Source organism: Polistes canadensis, unplaced genomic scaffold, assembly GCF_001313835.1.
Source record: "Polistes canadensis isolate GaletaPanama2010 unplaced genomic scaffold, ASM131383v1 scaffold_27, whole genome shotgun sequence".
Classification (NCBI taxonomy): domain Eukaryota; kingdom Metazoa; phylum Arthropoda; class Insecta; order Hymenoptera; family Vespidae; genus Polistes; species Polistes canadensis.
The window spans coordinates 1,067,985-1,088,666 of record NW_014569574.1 but is presented as its reverse complement, the minus strand read 5'-3'; the positions used below and the strand labels follow the sequence as shown (position 1 = coordinate 1,088,666).

Below are 20,682 nucleotides of genomic sequence, written 5' to 3'. Positions count from 1 at the left end.
AGTAGGCACGCTTCTGATCATTTTACATAACGTTTTATTCAATCTCATAATAATACAGTAATAAGGCGAAGAATTACTTAATTCTTCTCTTGAGAATATTCTTATGTTCGAGTTTAATTATAAGGCCAGAAAGTTTCATATTTTGTATTAGCTGATATTACAAGTAATCCAATACTAATTGAATAAGAACGTAATAGCAAAGAAATAATGCGAATGCTGTTTAAAAACTAGAGGTAGGATTTTATTTGAGCCGTCTATATTCTTTATAAAACGGATCCTCCAGCTTGAAACCTTTGTATTTCTTCTTATATTTCAAACCAGTGACGAGAGTCGAGCTGAGCGGAAAAGCCGTCTTGCCACCAAACATCGTGTCTGTATCTGAGAGAATATTATCGATTGAGTAGCTGTTTAAACGGCGCATGGTTCATAGCTATATATATATATATATATATATATATATATAGTTATAGAAGACATTCTAATCGTTACTACGTATTCGAAAGAAATTTGTTCAAATGTTAAATAAATGATATACATATACTACTAATTATACTACCAGTAGTATAATAAATACTGCATCATTTTATCGATTAAGTGTTCATCTTACCAGGATGGAAACGATGATATTCGTATTGTACGTGTAAGTTCTTTGGAAGCTGCATTCTTCGCAATGTATCTAGCGGCGTGGCAACGTCCACCGTATTATGATAAAATTCTTTTAGATCTCCTGGTATACAATAATAATCGTTAACTTTAGGACATTGACTGAAAAGAATTAAAATGGTGGTGGAAACTCATTTCACAAATATTTTGGAATGAACTTTCCCTCGACACATATATATTATACCAATCGAGGAAAAGGAAGACGAAAAGGAAGAGTAAAAAAAAAAAAAGATAATCGTGCCGTGTGGAAAATCTCCGTCCACTTTTGCGTCTTCTTTTGCACTTGCAGTCGAGCATTGCAAAATTCAGTGGCATATGAAAACAAAAGGTACGAACATATGTACTCACCGACCGTTTCGATGATGCAAAGCAATGAATTTGGCACGGAATGCCTGAACTCTTCCGCACAGGCTGCGAAAATTTGAAAGCGCAAAAGACCACCCTCAAGCTTCGCCGTGTCATCCGTAGAAATTTCTTGGCTCGTACAGATTTTGTCAATTCGTTCGTTTACGTCGGTAGGTGGATCATATGGCTTTATTGATCGAAGAAATCTGAAGCAGAAAAGCAGCGGATAAGCGGCGTGTTTAGATTAACTCGTTTTGAAAAGATTGGTCAAAGGAATCGACGACCGATGCTAATTCCAACTAAAATATAGATGAATTAGTAATGAATTCGTGTCATTTGATTAACAGCTTTTCATCTTTTTGCAATTATATCTGCAATCCAACATTACGTTGGTGTCCATAATTAGAATCAAGGAACAATTTCAACAGACATATTATATATATACTATGCATAGAACAATTATCTTTTATTTTTTACAGTAAAGCAACAATTAGTTTTTGTTTGGCGCAAAGAGATACATATATAGATGTAGTCAAAAATGTCAAAGTAAATATATTTTTAGGGAAGAATATAATAGTATCAAGAATTTCATTCAATTCAAGTTCTGCGAAGCTTCAAATAGTATGCAGATCGGTCGATCATTTCTCGGTTGTAAAGTCTCGTTACATGTTGTACGCCTTCGAAGTAGAGGAAGGTCCCTTTACCCTTCGTAAAAACGTTCTTCTATTCTAACGGTTCTCTAGATCTTGGTCTCTTTTGTTACATTGCAAGAACTTTTACAGTTTGTACAAAGCATTGAGAAAGCAATTCACCCTACTTTCTATATACTCGATCAAACCCTTAGGCGTTCATCCTATTTTGAGAGTGGATCGTTTTCCTTGACGACAGGATTGATTTTGCATAGGACCAATCGATATCCTAAATTCGAAATTATCATCTTATAATACCGCGTTAAACCGCGTATATTTTCTATAATATGTGTGTACTTGGTAAAAGAGTTTTAAGCGCAGCATGCTAAAACGGTCGACGATGCGATGTCCCGTGGGCGAGGGTAAAAGGTGGTAACGATGGTGTCGCACACTCGACCAAGGGAGGATCGGTACGGAGCGAAGGGAGAGGGAATAGGAGATCGATGTCCACCGATAGGACGCTAGTGCCCTCAAGTGCACCTTTCTGAAGTACGTTACTGAATGATACCAGTGCTGTAACATGAGAAAAACGCGTCTACGTACCTTCCCCAGCGAAACCACATTTTTTTCATTTTACATTTTAGCTAAAATGGAAATCCAATTCAAGTCCAATTCAAATACATCGAGCAGTGATTTCTAATCGTTTGATAAGAAACGATTGACTGATCTATTCCCTTTATGTATCATCAAATATAGACGCGAAATATTCCTTCACCCTAGCTCGCCTTTCGTTCGATTAGTCAAGACTCGCATAGCTGTTGCGAGCAGAGTATAACAAAGCAATGAGAAAGAAAGAAAGCAGGAAAGAAAATAAAAGAAAGAAGAAGGGAGGGAGGAAGGGAGGGAGGGAGAGAGAGAGAGAGAGAGAGAGAGAGAGAGAGAGAGAGAGAGAGAGAGAGAGAGAGAGAGAGAGAGAGANAGAGAAAGAAAGAGAAAGGAGAACGGACGTCTTCCACATACCGCGTTGACAGGTAGACGCGAGACGATTGCTACGTTTCTCGATGTCTCGTGTATTCTGTGAAAAAAAAGGGTCAGTGCCCCTAAGCATTTTTTCGGAATTTTCTAGCGATCAATTTCCTTTGCTTATTCATTGTTAAGGTAAAACCGATACAAATATAACAAATAGGAGCAACTTTGAAATAATCACTAGGAAAAATGAAATAATCGAAATAATGACAAAATATCTAGAAGAATCAATGAACGAGGCACCGAAAATCGCTCGAGACAGCCCTGCGAAGTCGTAGACGATCGGAACACGATTTGCGCGCTCGGATAGGCTCGGCCGCTGCGCGAGAAGTGGGAGGAGGAGCGAAGGAGGTGGGAGAGGAGACCAGTATGGCCGCAGCCCGTTCTCAGGCGGTTGACCAGCTGCGCGACGTAACGTGACGAAATTACGTTTCCTTCAAAAGCGATTGACCGCTTACCCTTTCGCGGAAAGAGACTTCCTAGTAGCTTCCAACTTTGGATTCTGCTTGAGGGCATTCTTGGCAGGACTACTTAGCTTGCTCGCGAATCGCGCACTGTCGCGACGCGCATTCCTTGTCTGCGATCAAAAAAAGAAAGTGAACGAGGAAGAATTAACAATATAAAGAATAAATAAGAGATTGAGGGGGATAGAGAGAGAGAGAAAGAGGAGTGTGTTTGCGTGAGTAGAGTGTTGTGTGTGTGTGTGTATGTGTGTGTGAGAGAGAGAGAGAGAGAATGAATGAGTGAGTGAGTGAGTGAGAAAGAGAGAGAGAGAGGGAAAGATAGAGTAGAAATGATAGTGACACATTGTTGGATTTGTGCATAGTGTTGAGAACGGTCGGGTTAAAGTATCTGGCTGATATAAAGTGAAAATGTCGTTGGTGAAGTGTTGAAAAATAAAACTAAAGACCATATTAGGAGTTTTTCTTACTAACCGTTGGGAGCGCAAATAAAGCGGATGTACTTTTGAATGGAATCCCGTAAGAGGCATGCCTGATGAGCGCCGCCATATTTTTCATCGTCGATCGTCGTCGGAGAGAGGAACTTTACGAAGCGAACGTAGCAGCAACCATCAGAAATATCGGGACCGATCGTGAGGGGTCGCCTCGGGCGGCTGCGCTTGTTGTTTCCCATCGTCCGCCATTTTACGGTCGCCATTGAGAAGTGAAAACCCTACTTAAATGTTCTCGAATGATAGCGGTTTCGCCGTGTAATTTTCGGGCCTGAGAGCCCTGCCGCGTCGCAAAGTGTTGCTAATAAGTATAAGCCGTGCGATGGAGAAGCCATGACGCATCCATCGCATCAAACCAACGGCGCCAGCCTGGAGGACTGCCACACGAATTTCTTCGCACTGGTGAGTGACTCCAAATCTTTTCTTAACCGCGCATATCCGTTCTCTCATCTGCTAAGACTTTCGCCTATTACTTTTGATTATTTCGTCCTAATCGAGGTCCTGTACCTTCGAACCCATCATCATATCTCCCCCCCCCCTCCATCTTCTTCTGTCTCTGGCTCTGTCTTTTCTATCTGTCTGTCTTTCTCTACGTCGCAAAGTCGCCGTTTTCAACGACTATGATTTACAATCTCTTGTCCGTTATTCGATTGGTCTTTTCTACTCTAAATCGTTGGCATCGCAACCATCTAAGAATTTTAATGGGAGAAACGATTATTGGCTGGTTTGTCGCCCCTGTTCTTCCTCGAGCCCTTCTTCCGTAATCGTGATTCCTTCTTTCTTTGTAAAAGAAATGGAGATGTCTTTTTACAATCAAATCTTTCTTGTGTTAACCTATATATCAAGACAGGAATTCCCCTCTGCAGTCCTCCTCGATCGAACATCGACTTCTCTCTCCCCTCTCCACTTTGTCTGTCTCTCTCTCTCTCTCTCTCTCTCTCTCTCTCTACCTACCTACCTACCTACCTATCCACCTACCTACCACCTATCTATTTATCTCTCTTTCTCTCGTATGTTCCATCTCGTAACGCATCGCATTATTTTCTCTCTCTCTTTCTCTCTCTCTCTCTCTCTCTCCCCCTCTTCCGCAATACACACGCCCTTACATATATACTAGCTCTGTTTTCTCCATCGACAAGAGCGTGTCCTCGTCGGAAAGAAGTGTGCACTTCTTCGATACGCAAAAACATGAGTGCGTCTACACTCGCATACAAGTATTATAGATACGTATCTTCTTCATCGTCCCTACTTGTGTACTTGTCAGAACAAGAAAGAGAGACTGGCAGTTTGTTTTTTGCGGTAGGATGTCATGTCGCTTTCGGTCAAAAGTTTCGGCTGTCGTCTCGGTCATTATTGTACCGACAGCAGATGAGCAACGGATCGTTTCGACGTTCGATATTATTTTACTTTGATTTATCTTCTTTTTCATCCTATCGCTTTAGAGTAATAATCTCATTTTCTATGATAAAACGAAAAAAAAGGTCTCTTCGATTTTCGATGAATAAGTGTATATGAGTAACTGCACCTGTTTTTCCTGACTTCAGTTATTAAATTTGATTTATTTACTATAAGTATAATAGGAAAAGGAAAAAAGACAGTCGAATGTAAGGTAAAGTTAGAGCAGTTGCTACGATCGTCTTAGAAAGAAGGAAAACTGTGTCAGTCCCCGTTGTTCCCTCTGTGCTTCTCGAAAGTCCATAACGCTCCTCTCTCGCTTGCCAGCGTCTCTCGGAACACCTACGAGTTCCTCCTTGCACTCGAGGTATACCGTGTTCTTTTCACGCTCTGAGCCTTTTTTTTATCCATCTAAGAGACTCATCAAAAAGTTAACACGAAGAGGGTCCGAAAAAGATAGAAACAATGGTATAGGCATCGCTAGTGCGCGCGCGCGCGCTCGCCAAGGTAGTTACATTGATGTTCTCTTCATCCTCCTTGTCCTCCTCGTCCTCCTCGTCAACCTCCTGGTCGTGCGTCGTGCGTCGTACGTCGTGCGTCGTGCTATGCATGACACCGAGGAAAGAGGACAGATGCAGCAACGCATTTTTCTTCTATTCGCGGAATATACCAAACACAAACATACTGCTCGATTCAACATCTCTTTCTTTTGTCCATTGTCGTTTTCGTACCTTTTTAAGGATTCCCCTTGTTCGTTCGATCGCCGAAAGGGAAGGCTAAGGTTAGCTCAGTTGTCCTTATTCTTATTCCTTTACTTCTATCTCTGTCCATTCGTAATAAGTGATCCAGAATTTATAAAATTGCTTCGTTTGTAACTACCTCGGCAGTCGTGGCTTTAATTCTTGTTTATATACTTGAAAAAACGCGCGAAGAAACATTGAATCAAGTGTCCTCGACAATGAGAACGTGATTTTTTTCAGAAATTTCTGATATGATCTTACAGTTGAGAAGGCTTTATGTTGGTTAAATTAAGACTCGCTTTAATCTAACCAATATACTACGCGATTGGAAGTAATCACAAAACGAGTGCATCGACTTGTTAGTATTTATTTACTTTGTTATTTACGAATAGAATGAAAATACAATTAAATAATATTTTCGAGGATAGATTGTTTTTTAATCGCGTATAGAATCTTTATCGGGTAGCACTCGGTCCATCGTTTCCGTCCGTCAAAGAAAAAACCTATAGAAGAGAAACGTGGAAGTAGGAGAATTATAATTTACAATTAGCAAGTTTCTTTTCTTGCACCAGGACCGTGTTAGATACATTTTGTCAAAGCTTGCCATATTGTCATCGAGACAGTAGAAATTTCGTTAAACAGTAATGTAAACACTTTTATCGATAAATATCGCATTGTTCGTTATTTTCAAATACGTAATTTTCCAGCGAGTCGAAGGACTGAACAAAATCTTATCATAGTTTGCAAAGAACGATTATAATGTGAGATGTAAGCTAATGTATTTTCATTTTTATATCACGTATTCAACGCAATACATGTAAATCTATGAAGAAATTTCTCAGCGAGCGTGAAATCAGGAAAAATCGTTGCTCGAAGCAAATGAAATCTTAAAGTCTACAAATGAATCTTGTAAGTCAGAATTATTACATACATATCAAGTTCTTGCATAGGAGTTTAGATTTAGATGATTTTTATTCATTTTTTAGCGTTATAAGAAATTTTATTGAGATCGATCTAGCAGTTTTGTTGTTGTTTGCACTGAGGATAGATATAGTTTTGCTCTGTTGTACTTTATACGAACGACCAATAAAGAAGTAAACATAAAGCTCACTCTATTCTTTAGCGGTTGTAGACGAGATCGTGCTCTGCTTTCGTCTCGACTTCTCCCATGGCTTTCCCTTCTAAAAGTTCCTTAACTCGATCTTTCTCTTTCTAATTGTTTGCACTCTCAATTCCAAACGCGAGGAAGAATTTAAGAATTTCGTTCGCTCGTTACAAGCGTGCCATGCATGCACTTATTAATTTTAATGACAGATTAGAGGAGAATGTCAGTGACAGAGCGTGATATTACGTACGAGTATACGTATGACTTGAAATTATACAGTAAGGTTTTATTCGATATACGCGCGCAAGGATAAAGGTTAACTTCCTTGGTCTGCCAATATGTCCTATATATTATTTGGTCAATGAAGATTCTCCAAGAGATATTGAGTACCACTGAATCGGCGGCTTGAAGAACGGTGCGCAGGCGTATTCGTTTTACCCTCGTGTAAACAAATGACCGAATGCCAAGGGAAAGCGCATGCGTGGCGCTTCCCTAGCCGCCGTTTTCGAGGTTCTCAACTTTATTCGAATGTAAAGAAACGTAGTTTACGTTTACTACGACTCATTTTACAGATTAGGTAATGTTTCTCGTTTCTTCCCTATGCATTCTTCTACAATATACGTTTTCTTAGAATGATTTATTCGATGAAAACAAGATTCACGAGTCATTTGTAGTATCATATTGACCAATACTAAGACCGGTTGGCTGTTAAGCGAACCCTTACGATTATCAAAATATTAACGCATGGATTTTGTCTATGTAGTTCATGTGTCTAGTCCATTTATTGCTCTCAAACGTTTCGGCTCGTCGATATTCGCTCTTTGTGAAATCGGACATTTCTGTAGGATAGACAGGCAGACAGTGGGAATGGATATGGACAGGAGAATGGAGGAAGAGGGAGAAGAGAAAAGAGAGAGAGGTTAGCGTTCGTAGGATCGCCGTCCAGTGATCTCCGAAAGAGCCGAGGAGTGGGGAGGATAGGTAGGTTCGGTGGTGGGCGCGCTCGCAAGGATGGAACGAGAGAGGCACATAGGGGGTTCCCCGAGTTGAACCCACGCGGGCGGCCTTGCACGTCGCCTTGCTTGTATTGATCAGCAAAGCTTGACAGGCCCGTAACGCTGCGGGGCGCTTTTCATGTTTTCGTCAATGGATGGCCGATGCTAGCGATTTTTTAGGAAAGATGGAATGTAGACAATTTAATTATATTCCTTATAAAAGAACATTTCGTTTATCAATTATCGAATATCGACTGTAAACGTAAACTATTCCTATGAGACGTGGAATATTTCTACACGATCTTTTTATATAGATTGTAGTATTTTTGGTCCGTTATATTGCAGGCGTGTTAAAGATACATGGTTTGTTAATCGATTAGTCTGTTATAATGACAGAGAGTCGATTCATAAAGAGTACTTGATATTTTATTACAAATGTTTCGTTCTATGCGCAAAGAAATGACTTTGTTTGTTTGTTGTAGACGGACCTCTGCGGTATAAAATGGAGGAAGCTCGTGTGGGGCGAAGTTGCCGGGGGTTTCGGGGGTACTCCACTGGAGGATCCGGTACTGTCGAGCTTCTCGCGTTGCCTCGCGGGTGACATTCTGTGCGTGTGGCGACGGGTAGCCGCCACGCCGGCTGCCTCCGCTGGCGGCCCGGCAACCGCTTCTGGACCCGGCCCTGGCATCTTCGAACTGGGCATCGCGCCCTCTCCGGCTCCTCCACCACTATCTTTGACTGCAGCCAAGGAACTCTGGATCTTCTGGTACGGCGAGGAACCCGATCTTTCTGGTCTCGTCTCGCCAGAGCTCATTGCCTGCGGTGAGTGCCTATCGCTCGCACTCTGATGCATCAATGCCAATCCTTTTAAATAGAAAAAACAAATCGCCATGAAGCGAATCTACTTTTACATTTCTCAACCGATACACAACAGCCTTGGACGAGTATCTTTTAATATTTTGCTTTTTAAATAGTATTTTTTTGAAAATCTTCGAATACTATTGCAAACGATTTAGGCCATACCAAGTGTTATCACCTTTATTTGTTAGTTAGTAACTAACAAAAGACGACTAAATGTAAAATATTATTATGTAATAATTCGTGACAGCCGCGATGTTAAAGAAAATTCTTACGCAATATGGATGGAATATGTAGTTGGTTAATTGGAAATCCATCGAGACAAGCTTAGAATACTTTCTATCAGTGTCAAGAAACAAGGTAATTCAACGTTCGCTCCTTTTTCTTTCGATCAGTGATTCTTGTTCGACAATTCAAACGAGATATCGAAGAATATTCCAGAAGATTTCAATTAAAAATTTAACAATTGCGACATAAACAAGAATAATAAGAAAAGTAGGACTTACTTTGTTTGAAAAGGTTTTATTTATTTATTTGCATCTAAATCGATTCGCAAACAATTTATTTAGAAAGTGTCACGATTCGCAAAATTTGAAAGTCACTGTCTTGGAAGAAAGAGGAGTTCTTCTACAAGATTCTTGGAAGTTAGCATCGAGTCGGAGGCGAAAAGTTTTCTAAAGAATGGTGATTCAAACGAATTAGAACGAGGGAGGAAAACGAAAAGAAGTTAGGACCGAAATAATGTCAATTTTCCCGTTGATGCGGGCAAAACTACTTGCGGATTAAGTGACATGATAACTACCTTTCGTTGTAACCTTGCAGTAGTTGTATCGTGAGGAAGGAGAAGGTATAGAGACACGTTGAAAGTAAGCGGTAATATCGAGCATCTTGCACTCTCTCGGTATGCTCTGGGGTCGCTGAACCATGCACTTGTCTTGTAGCTTGTTGCAGCGCAACCTATAGATCCACCGTTGCGTACTATGCGCGGGATTACTCGAATCGTGAAACTGTAAACCGTTAAGCCTAAAACATTGCACCTCCTTTCTTCCGCGATATATATCGCCCATAAATTCATGAGAGTGATTGAATTTGGAATTGTTAAAAATTGTAAGTTGTAAGGTTTTAACAGTAGATATATCAGTTGAACAATTTGGAGAATCGAGTAAAATCCAATAGCTAGCGTGTGGAGTGTTAAAAAGTAAAAGGAGTCAAGGCGCGATACTGGAGACGAGTTCGAAGCCGAGTTCAAAACCGAGTTTGAAACCTGTCAAGCAATTTAAGTGAATGCGATACTTACACGTTCAAATTAGTGTATAGCGTTGCCATAAAAAATCAATATCGCCTTAACGTCCTATTAAGTAAGTATTCACATTTTTCAAAATAAATAAAGAAGCTCCAAATTAAATTCATATTTATAGCTTTATATTCAATGATAGTGTGAATAGTATCCCCGTTCATTGTTTTTTTTTTATTTTTTATTTTTTATTTTTTATTTTTTGTTTTTTGTTTTACTTTCATTTAAATTGTACAAAGGAATTAACTATTTGTTATCGTTTATTACAGAAAGCGAACAAGGATCATGGGAAAGTGGTTTGTCATACGAATGCCGGTCTCTTCTTTTTAAAGCTCTTCATAATTTGATCGAGCGGTGCTTATTGTCACGTGATTTCGTTCGATTAGGAAGGTGGTTTGTGCAACCATACGATGGCTTTGAAAAACATCGTTGTAACAGGTACATGTTTATATTGTCATCGAATATTAGGTTAAATTTGGAAGTGTTTTCACCTCGTTCCTCTTTGAATATTCATTTTCCTTTCTCATTTTGCAGTAGCCATTTGTCATTCTCCTTCGCATTTTTTGTGCACGGAGAAAGCACTGTATGTGCGAGCGTGGATGTCCGCCAGCATCCCGCGGTACGACATCTTACTAGGGCATGTTTGCAACGCACTCAAACTTCTCAATCCGGCGTTAAGGGTAAATATAATAAGAAGAAGAAGGAGGAGGAGGAGGAGGAAGAAGAGAAAAAATAAATAATTGATTTGTAAAGTCTATAGATTTGACTTAAGATTTTATTGTCCCAGTGATCTTGGCTCCTTACGGATTGGCGGGAACTTTAACAGGCCAAGTTGGACGTATGGATAGTCAGCTTCTGGAAGAATGGAAACATTTCTATCCGATTAATAGTAATAACGCGGAAACAGGATTGTCACCGCTCGTGGAAGTCCTCGTTGGTGGTGTACGCATGCGTTATCCTTCATGTTATGTATTAGTTACGGATATGGACGATACACCACCGGGTGCTCCATTATCGCCACCAAATAGTCCTATTAGTTGTGAAAATTCTTTTCCCATCGAACAAGATTTTGGAGCTGCCACGGAATTACCAGAACGCGTATGGGCAGAATGTACTTTAAGTTCGCCGGTATCCGCTTCCAAGACAGAATCTTCCACAGAACTTGGAACCTGGACATTTGTTGAACCGACGCAAAAGGCTTCCTGTACTTGCTCAAAGTAAGTCAAATAATTCTTTAACGCGTAACAAAGTGATTTTTCACTCGTTTTTATATGTGCACTTCCATGCGTATTCTATAATTTATAAATTAATCATTTATAATAACAAAAACGCCTATCAATAGTATGATAAATTCGAGTTTTCTGTACTAAAAATAATATCTATAATGATCTAGAATCGTGCTCTGCGCCATATAACAGTGCAATAGATGTCGAAATATAGGAAGAAAGCAATACAATGTCGCATATTAGAATTTGAATAAACTTATTAATGATTATTATATTTATTTTCAATAAATTGGATTTGAAGAAAATATATTACTACTAGATCGATTATGATGGCAGGTCAACTGTTTTATAAAATGTGTGTGATTCTGCATATATATATATATATATATATATATTTGCATTCTATTATTTTTATGATATCAAAGATGCACTGACGTTTTAAATATATATTTAGGAATTATTTGAAGCATGACTTACACTAGTAGGTTCTGGAATGTTGACTATGTCAGTACTTTAGAGAGAGAGAGAGAGATATTGAGTATAATATACAAAGTAATATTTATCGATTATTCTTCGAATCTCCACTCTATAAGATCTTCGAAGATTTTTTCTTGTTCCTTTACAAATTATTTGTAAAGGGTTCGTATTTTTACTTTATTTGGCTTTGTGTATAATAAGTAACAGTGAATTACGAGTATACTTGATAGTGTCAACGATAGAACCATTTTTATTTGCATGTTAGAGTATAATTTATAAAACGTAGATCGTGGAAATGTTTGAGTGCAGATAGTAGTTTTGAATGGCTGCTTCTGCAATGTGTGCATGTAAAATAAAGCTCTTTGAAAGGGTTTAATGCAATTTTTAGCGGTTCAAGTAGATTTACACTGTTATCAAATTATGCAGGGTAACGAAATATATATGATAGATGTTTATAAATTCATTTATATGCGTACCTATATGAAATCGAAAAAAATCATTCCTATAACATAAAAAGATAAATAACGAATAACAAATATTTGTTGAAACTTGTGATATTGTGGTATTGATTCGGCATATAAGGTATAACTTTTTGATACGAGTTATGCTTCAGGATACTACGGAACCAATGAGATCATAATATATCTCTAAAGGAAAAAAAACAAGATGTTAAACACATCGGTTGCAGGTATACCAACCCAGGGGGTTGGAAGGGCCTGGTCTCCTCACAGGTTCAGAGGGAGAGAGTAGATAAAGGTGGACGGAGGGTCGTACCATTTCATCGACGCTCTACCACCCAGTGGGATGCTTGCCCCTCTGTTCCTGCTAGTGCCCCCAGGTGGGTAATTTCTGCCCCGATATCAAGAAATCTATGCTGTATCATATTATCGTGCATTACAATAATTGCAAATGATCGAAAAAGGCCATAACATCATCCTTGAATTCACTGCTTCCATCAGCTCTGTCATATATTATATATATATACGCATATATACTTATATAATATATATCAAATCATACAAGTAACAGAATTTAATGCATTGTAATACAATAATTCAATTTCATACGACGATTGCTTCTCTTTAGGCATGTGTGTTAATTTTAGCACTTGAATTATAACTAATATGCTGAAACTGGATTTTATCAGTACATCATCTTTTTAACAATATGGAAGAGGAAATTTTTCCTGATCAAAACTGTATCATTATTTAGACAATTCGTATATTTTTTTCTATAAACATAATGTGAAAATATATGAAAATGGGCGTACAAAACAAATCAATTAGTAAGTATACTCGTAAAAAAAACTAAACTAATTGAATACAAACCATTTTTCTTTTGTGTATTTATATTTTCATTTGATATGGGTTATTTTATTCATCCTGAAATAAATAAACTTGATATTCTGAAATTTGATATTATTTGCGCTTATTTCATCATGCACCGATATGCATATATATATATTTTATGCTTCTTGTAATAATATAATAGCATTATTACATATAATTTATATTACATGAATTTTTCAATTGTTTAATTATGTGTAAAGTATTCAATTTTTTAGTATATTTTTGTTCTTCTTGAAATATATTTGTAAAAATGTAATACTTGCATGGCTATATTTATATATTGTATACATGTTGCTAACAAAATATAAAGTTAAGCATGAGCGTTTGTCATTGTATGTTTCATATAACAGCCATTCTATATCATATACATAGTAGTAATATATAAGCAATCGATCTATTAACGTATTTTTAACGTAAATTTAACGTAAATTTCAGCATGCTCTTCAACCCATTTAGTTTATAATTTTTAATTGAAAATACTCTTCAAGTGCCAATCCTTAGATATTCCTTTTTTTGTGCATGTATAGACGTATAGATATGCTATTATAATAATATCGTTAATAATTCTAACAATATAAGCATGTAAAAATACTCCACAAACTTGTAGGTGGGAGGGAAGGAGAAATAAAAAGATATCTCTTGTATATTTATAATATTGTTTCTTGTATTTATTTAAGACGTTAAATTCTATTCACATTAATCGTTCTATTTATTGTTTAAATAAAACAGGACCGTATTGAGCAGAGTAGAAGCACCGAGTACACCACCAGAAGGACCACCATCTTATTCGAGAGGTCCACCCACCGGAGGAGATTGTTTACCGGTTCCATCGGTGGGATCGCCAGGATCGCCGGCACCATCTCCACTTCCAACTCCGCATTCTGAGCCTGCATCGGTTCCACCAGCGGAACCGACGATGCCTACGCTCAGTCCACAACCACCACCCAGTCACACAAACACTGCCCCTCCTTTAACTCCGTCGCAAGGTCCAAAATCGGCATCTTCTGCATGTAATAACCAGGCACATAGTCCTTTACCTGGGCAAACACTAAAACGACCAATCTTAGCCTCTAGAGAATATGAAGGTGCTCTTTTAGAAGATGAACAACCTTTGTCTTGGCTTTATGATTATTCAACGCAAGAAGCTTGGCTCAGCCATCCTGTGAAACGTTTTAAAGGTTCAACGAGCGGTCCAACTAATGTCCGAAGTAACACTCTGTATCCACCAATGAATTTGCAAGCTTTACAACCTCAAGCACCAAAATTAGAAATTAAACAGGAACCAAACGTAACAACAGTACGTGTCTTCTCATTGTTTCTTATACCAATAAAACTAATCTTTATCGTCGATTATTAATTATTTATAAATTTGTTGTGTTTCACACACGTAGAGTGATTGTATCGGAAGAAGATCGGATCCTTACGAATTTGATGCGGTGGGGGAAGAGAATAATACCAACGTCGATGGATTAAGGCGGCAAAGAGACGATCCACCTAAGCCAGGATCTTTATTTACTAGCGAAGGTCTTCAAGCGTCTTATAAGGATTTAGATCAAATATTCGATAATTCTGATCCTGACACTTCCAGTGATGAGACCGTAAGTTTTTTCTTTCATTTTCTTGAACATTTGTCTAAGCATAAATATAAGAACAAATAGTTTCAGAACTTGAATCAGCTCCAAGTGCAAACACCACCGGGTTCCAATAAATCGGGCGGCATGCATGAAGAGACAAGGATAGACGGTACAAATAAGCACAACAATCGTAGTGTAGGAGTATTACGACCCGAAGAACTCTCCAAAATGTTTCCAACGCCACCATCTTTGGAGCACAATCCGGTCGCTTCGCCGTGCCAGTTGAGCGATCCGCTTGTAGAGCAAACCGATCTCTCGGTTCCGCAACGTCCACTCAGACATCTCCCGGATATTTATCCTAATATGGGATCACCGCAAGAGGAACCAATCGACGATTGGTCATTCGTGTTCAAGCCAGCTCCCATCTGCAAGATGGTTGGTTCTTCCAAATACGCCCCACTTACAAATCTGCCTAGCCAATCCCTTCCACCCGTTACACTGCCATCGCACTGCGTGTACAGACCTTCCTGGCAGTGTAGTTCGACTTCCATCAATTCGGATAAACCTCTTCCGCCGTCTAGACCTGGATCCGTTCAACAACAACCTTGCCCACCGAGTCCAGCGCCATTAGGTGCTCCATACCGTACGACTACTCTTCCGGGTAGGCCGCCTCCACCGCCGTATGACCAACCGAGCCCAGCTACTTCTACAACATCTTCGTATTTAAATAAGAATTTAAACAGTATCGAGGCAGACACTCCGGGCCCAACTCGTGCACCGGAATCGAATTCTCTCGTGGTGAATATACTTTTAGGTGATACGGCATTAAATATTTTTCGCGATCATAATTTCGACAGTTGCAGTCTATGCGTATGCAATGCAGGTCCAAAAGTCGTTGGTAATATAAAAGGTGCCGATGCAGGTGTTTATTTAACGAACTCTTGGGGAAACGGTAGTGTTTTGATTCAGGATGACGATCAAATCAGGTGCAGCTGTGGCTTTAGTGCTGTGGTGAATAGACGATTAGCTCATAAAGCGGGATTGTTTTATGAAGACGAGATGGAAATAACGGGAATTGCTGAGGATCCGACGGACAAAAAGAAAGGATCGCTTGGGTTGGTAGCGTGTAACGGAGGTAAATCGGTCGAAGGATTAGACATTATACCTTCTAATGTCTTGGAATTACTTCGAGAGCAATGCTTGTTGGTACAGAGTTCTGCAAGCAGTCTTTACAGAGCGGCAAGAAATTATGCCAGTACGAAAAGTTATCCTATGCACGCGCCAACGGTGAATACTCTCGAATTCAACGATGGCAACGAAGTCTCCCTCGCAGCATTGGATCAGGGAAAGATCGACACTACGCATAGTGAAAGGACTAATCGTGTTAATGGTATACATCGTTGGGTCTTTCTAAGAGCTCGCGGTCCTCAGTGTAGCGGTGATATCGTGAGAATGATGAGAGCCCTGCAGCCACTTCTGCAAGATGCAGTACAGAAAAAGTGTACTACCAGAATGTGGGAAGCTCCTTATACAGTAGCTGGACCTCTTACTTGGAGACAATTCCATCGTTTAGCTGGACGTGGAACGGACGATCGTTGCGAACCACAACCGATACCCGCGCTTGTTGTAGGATACGATAGAGATTGGCTGTCGTTAGCACCTTATGCTCTTGGTTATTGGGAGAAACTATTGTTGGAACCATACGCTGGCCCGAGGGACATCGCTTATGTTGTCGTTGCACCGGATAGCGATTGTGTAGTCAGCAAAGTCAAATCATTTTTCCGTGAACTTTCAACCACTTACGAAGTACGTAGCAATTATTCATATTATTTATCTAAAGGGATGTAGAAATATAATCGAATCTTAAACGAATAAGCATCTCTTCTATTTACTTTCTAGATCTGTCGATTTGGAAGACACACATCCATTTCAAAACTATTACGCGATGGAATTCTTCGCGTGGGTAAATCATCGGCACAAAAGTTATCGAAGCAACCGATCGATGATTGGTTCAAGTGTCTTGGTGAAAATCGAATAGGAGAATTGTTAAGATTATATGCTCAAGTGTGTAATCATCGGCTGGCACCGTATTTGACCCAGGTTATACAAGATCGAAGTTTATTAGATCCTGGTGATGTTCAATTACCAAATAAGCAACAGCAGCAGCAACAACAACAACAACAGCAACAACAAACGACTACTCCTGTTACCGATACAATGCCAGCAACGCCTGATGTGATGACAACAAAGCCAGAATCAGTTGGTACGTGTACCCGCGTTCATTGGTAAGATTAATGACATTTATTCTAAATATTACTTAATCGTATATACAGAAAGCGAAAACCCAAGAAGCGAGACTCCCTCGAATACAACAAATCCAAATCCGAATATCGGTAATACTACACCGACTCCGCAATTGTCTACCGGAAATACAACGACAACAATAGGACCTGACGAGGAGGAAGTCGAACCACCAGCTGTTGTTGTTTATTTAATTGAACCATTTTCTTTGGGAGGACCTGAAGATTCGGATCGTCGACGGCTCGCTATACTAGCTCTTTTACGGGCGTATTCAACTGCTGTGAATAGCATGCCTGAAAATATTAGATCTAACATAAATGTTCAGGTAATCTTGGCTGCATTTAGTATCGATAAATAACGTAGATAAATTAGATTAGCATAGATTATTTGAAATCATTAAAAGAGGAAATAAATTGTTACTTGAATATTTTTTACGTATAGTTAATATCGCTGGAAAGCATAATGGAATTAGGTCGGGCGAGAGAAAGGAGAAAGAAAGAAGATGAGATGAGAGCTTTGGCTTTGAACGTGTTTCTTCAAGGACGTCGTTTGCTGAACCATAATTCCATGGTAAAGAGTCTTACCGGTTTTGGTACCGCAGCCGCCGCAGACTTATTCCTGAAAAGTAAAGATGTAAGGAATCATATTGTTTAAAGTTTCGTTTAGAAACTTAAAAAGAAAATAATGATAAATGATTTTGTAATTCCTTGACATCAGGAACGGAACAAAGCACCGTACCGACTGTACGCGCCAGCTTACGTATTGGCCCCTTTAAGAGCAAAAAGCGAGGCTCCAGAATCATTTGGAATTGCTGGACCAGAAGAATGTGCTGTACTGTATTTGAGTTATTGCCTCAGCGAAGATCAATCTTGGTTGTTGGCCGTGGCAACGGACGATCGAGGGGAAATCTTTGAAACTGCTACCATTAACATTGATATACCTAATAGAAAACGAAGAAAACGTGCATCTGCCAGAAGAATTGGATTGCAGAAACTTATGGACTTTATTCTTGGTGTGATGTCTCAAGGTGTAAGTATCTAGGCAAGATGAACATCTTGTTTCATATTTTCCTTTTCCTCGTTTAGGACGTAAGACTTTTTTCTAGGTGCAACCGTGGAGATTAGTTGTAGGTCGTGTTGGGCGTATAGGGCATGGAGAATTAAAAGGTTGGAGCTGGCTACTTTCTAGAAAAGCCCTTTTAAAAGCTTCGAAACATTTGAAAGAAATATGTGGACAATGCAGTCTTTTATATCCGTCAGCAGCACCTTGTGTACTAAGCGCATGTTTAGTATCCCTAGAACCTGATTCTACTCTCAGATTAATGGCCGACCAATTCACCCCCGATGAAAGGTTTAGTCAAGCATCAGTAAACTGCCAATTATCCACACCACAAGATGTTACATGTACTCATATTCTTGTTTTTCCTACGTCGGCTACTACTCAGGTAATTGATTAGTGGCTACTTTCTTTACCAAATATTTACTTCTTTTATATATTTTTCCGTAAATTTGAGATGTTACTTATTGTATTTCTAGTCCTCCCAGACTGCCTTTCAAGAACAACATATAAATGGACCAGAATTAGGAGACGATGAATTATTTTCTGCTTTGAATGACGACATGCCAGAAGCAATGGAAGGCATGGGAGATTTCAATGATATTTTTAATGTATGGCCCGAGGCGGGTGCAGGTGGTGGCCAAAGCCCTAGCGGAAGTCCTCATCGACCCGAAGGATCCCCGTTAGGAGGAGACGGCGGTGGTTCTGGCTTAGGCAATCACGATGGACCAGGTAGTCCTTTTCAATGCAGTAATGCATCCAGAGTAAGTAAATAAATATCTATTCTTTTTTTCCAACAAGTAGATATTTAATATTTGTACATTTTATATTCGATGCCTTTGAAATATTATATTATAGATAGCCGTTGCTGAACAATCGGAAGAAGTTGGTACGCTTTTGCAACAACCGCTTGCTCTTGGTTATATGGTGTCTACTGCACCGACGGGACGAATGCCACCATGGTTTTGGGCAGCTTGCCCGCATCTCGAGGAAGTTTGTCCAGCTTTTTTGAAAAATGCTTTACATCTGCACAGTCCCTCGATTCAGCAAAGTACTGAGGATCTCCTTCAACAGCAAAGCGCCCTCACTGCTCATCCACTTGATTCGCAATATACCACCGATGTACTCAGGTTTATATCGGAAATTCTTTATAGAGCCTTTGTTATAAATATAAATAATATATACATATTTATTAGATATATATAATTTGATATCGTTAATTCTCAGGTACGTTTTGGAAGGATATAACGCATTGTCGTGGCTCGCAATCGATGCAAACACCAAGGATCGATTATCCTGTTTACCGGTGCATGTACAGGCGCTCATGCAGCTCTACCACGCAGCGGCAGCTCTCGTCTGACCCTCACCCTCGTCCTCTCCCTTTACAGTGCAGCATGTGCACCTCTCTCACGCACTCCTTATTATAATGTCATTTGGGGCTTTACGAGAGCAATTGGTTCTATATGGGCAATTTCTCTCATGTATTAGAAATGTAGATATCGTTCGAATATTAAGAACGATTTTTCGACCAGTTGTTAATGAAACCATAGGATGAAGAAATACGGCTTTGTTGCAAGGAGTATTTAAAAAATGATATAGAGTAATGCATTATAAACAGCAGGTCGTAAAAAACAGCATGACAAGTCCCTTTACAATTTTCTATTCTAGCCCACAAATGAAATAGATTTGTAATTTATGTTTACAAATGTGATAAAAAAAAAAAAAGAAAAGAAGAAAAAAAAAGAAAAAGCAAACAAATTATAAAATCAATGTGACCATGCCGTTGATGAAAATATTTATGCGCAAACAAAAAATAAGAAATAACGTGTGTGTTGTTTGTAAAGGAGCGTATTAATGTGAATAAAAAGCGCGAAGGGAAATAAGAAAGAGAGGATATATAAAGAAGATAATTTGCAAATGCGCCTCTCTGCTGATAGATAGTTCAATTATAAATCAGAAGAATCTCTAGAATGTTATGTACCAAGTTTTTAATTGTAAATTAAATTTTGTACAAAGTTTTTATTAGTAATAACGACGAAGTAATATAAAATGATATTACGTTGTTTTTTAATTTTATATAGATAATATAAAATGGGAGGGAGAACTTCGTTTTTATAATGCCTCGTATAAGCCCCTGGCGTGAGATAAAATATGACGAATATATATTACGCTCGCGCGGTATTGGGTCGCTGTTATCATGTTTCCTAGGCCCATTAGCGCAGATTTTCGATGCTGTTTGACAAATTTTATTCGAATTAGGTGACCTCATATTATACATACATTATAGTGTAAAAAATATTGTTTTTAAATAATTTATGAAGTGAGATATCGCCGAGATTAGATAATTGAATGAGACGGGGATAAATCGAGGAGAAAAAGAAATGTTTGTATGTGGTTTGCGCGCGCGCGCGCGTATGTATGTATGGTGATTGATGCGTGAACGGAAAGAAAGAATGCGAGAGTCTTCTTTTGCAGCTAAAAAGACAAAGAAAGAATATGGGGCTCGTTTGAGTGGAGCCATGGTGGCCAATTGCGTCAGTCGCATAGTACAAATATGACTTGTACATAGAAACCCTACTCCCTAACTAATTGGTTAATTTACTCACGCCCACACTCACACTGTATCTATAGTATTTATTATCTGGGTAGCAATTATTGGGATTATTTTATTATTATTATTATTATTATTATATTATA

The 20,682-nt window shown here is 38.9% G+C and overlaps 2 protein-coding genes across 3 annotated transcripts; one reads left to right on the top strand and one right to left on the bottom strand.

Annotated features, from left to right (window-relative positions):
- Positions 1–17: 17 nt before the first annotated feature.
- LOC106783866 lies at positions 18–3,769 on the bottom strand. Its single transcript, XM_014742794.1, has 5 exons — positions 3,599–3,769; positions 3,122–3,240; positions 1,012–1,214; positions 608–727; positions 18–378 (listed from the first exon to the last, which is right to left on the bottom strand). Exons 1-5 carry the CDS (start codon positions 3,680–3,682, stop codon positions 242–244), a joined length of 663 nt encoding a protein of 220 aa, XP_014598280.1. The 5' UTR covers positions 3,683–3,769; the 3' UTR covers positions 18–241.
- A 159-nt stretch (positions 3,770–3,928) lies between these two features.
- On the top strand, positions 3,929–19,729 carry LOC106783859 (mediator of RNA polymerase II transcription subunit 13). 2 transcript variants are annotated; one of them, XM_014742776.1, is made up of 17 exons: positions 3,929–4,017; positions 8,333–8,672; positions 10,272–10,440; positions 10,537–10,682; positions 10,790–11,219; positions 12,394–12,543; positions 13,784–14,351; positions 14,446–14,652; positions 14,719–16,434; positions 16,528–16,891; positions 16,962–17,254; positions 17,371–17,562; positions 17,647–17,958; positions 18,035–18,373; positions 18,465–18,749; positions 18,844–19,115; positions 19,213–19,729. In XM_014742776.1, exons 1-17 carry the CDS (start codon positions 3,949–3,951, stop codon positions 19,343–19,345), a joined length of 5,985 nt encoding a protein of 1,994 aa, XP_014598262.1. In that variant the 5' UTR covers positions 3,929–3,948; the 3' UTR covers positions 19,346–19,729. The 2 variants fall into 2 exon arrangements, with proteins under 2 accessions (XP_014598262.1, XP_014598261.1); XM_014742775.1 differs by having other exon boundaries at positions 14,713–16,434.
- Positions 19,730–20,682: the final 953 nt, after the last annotated feature.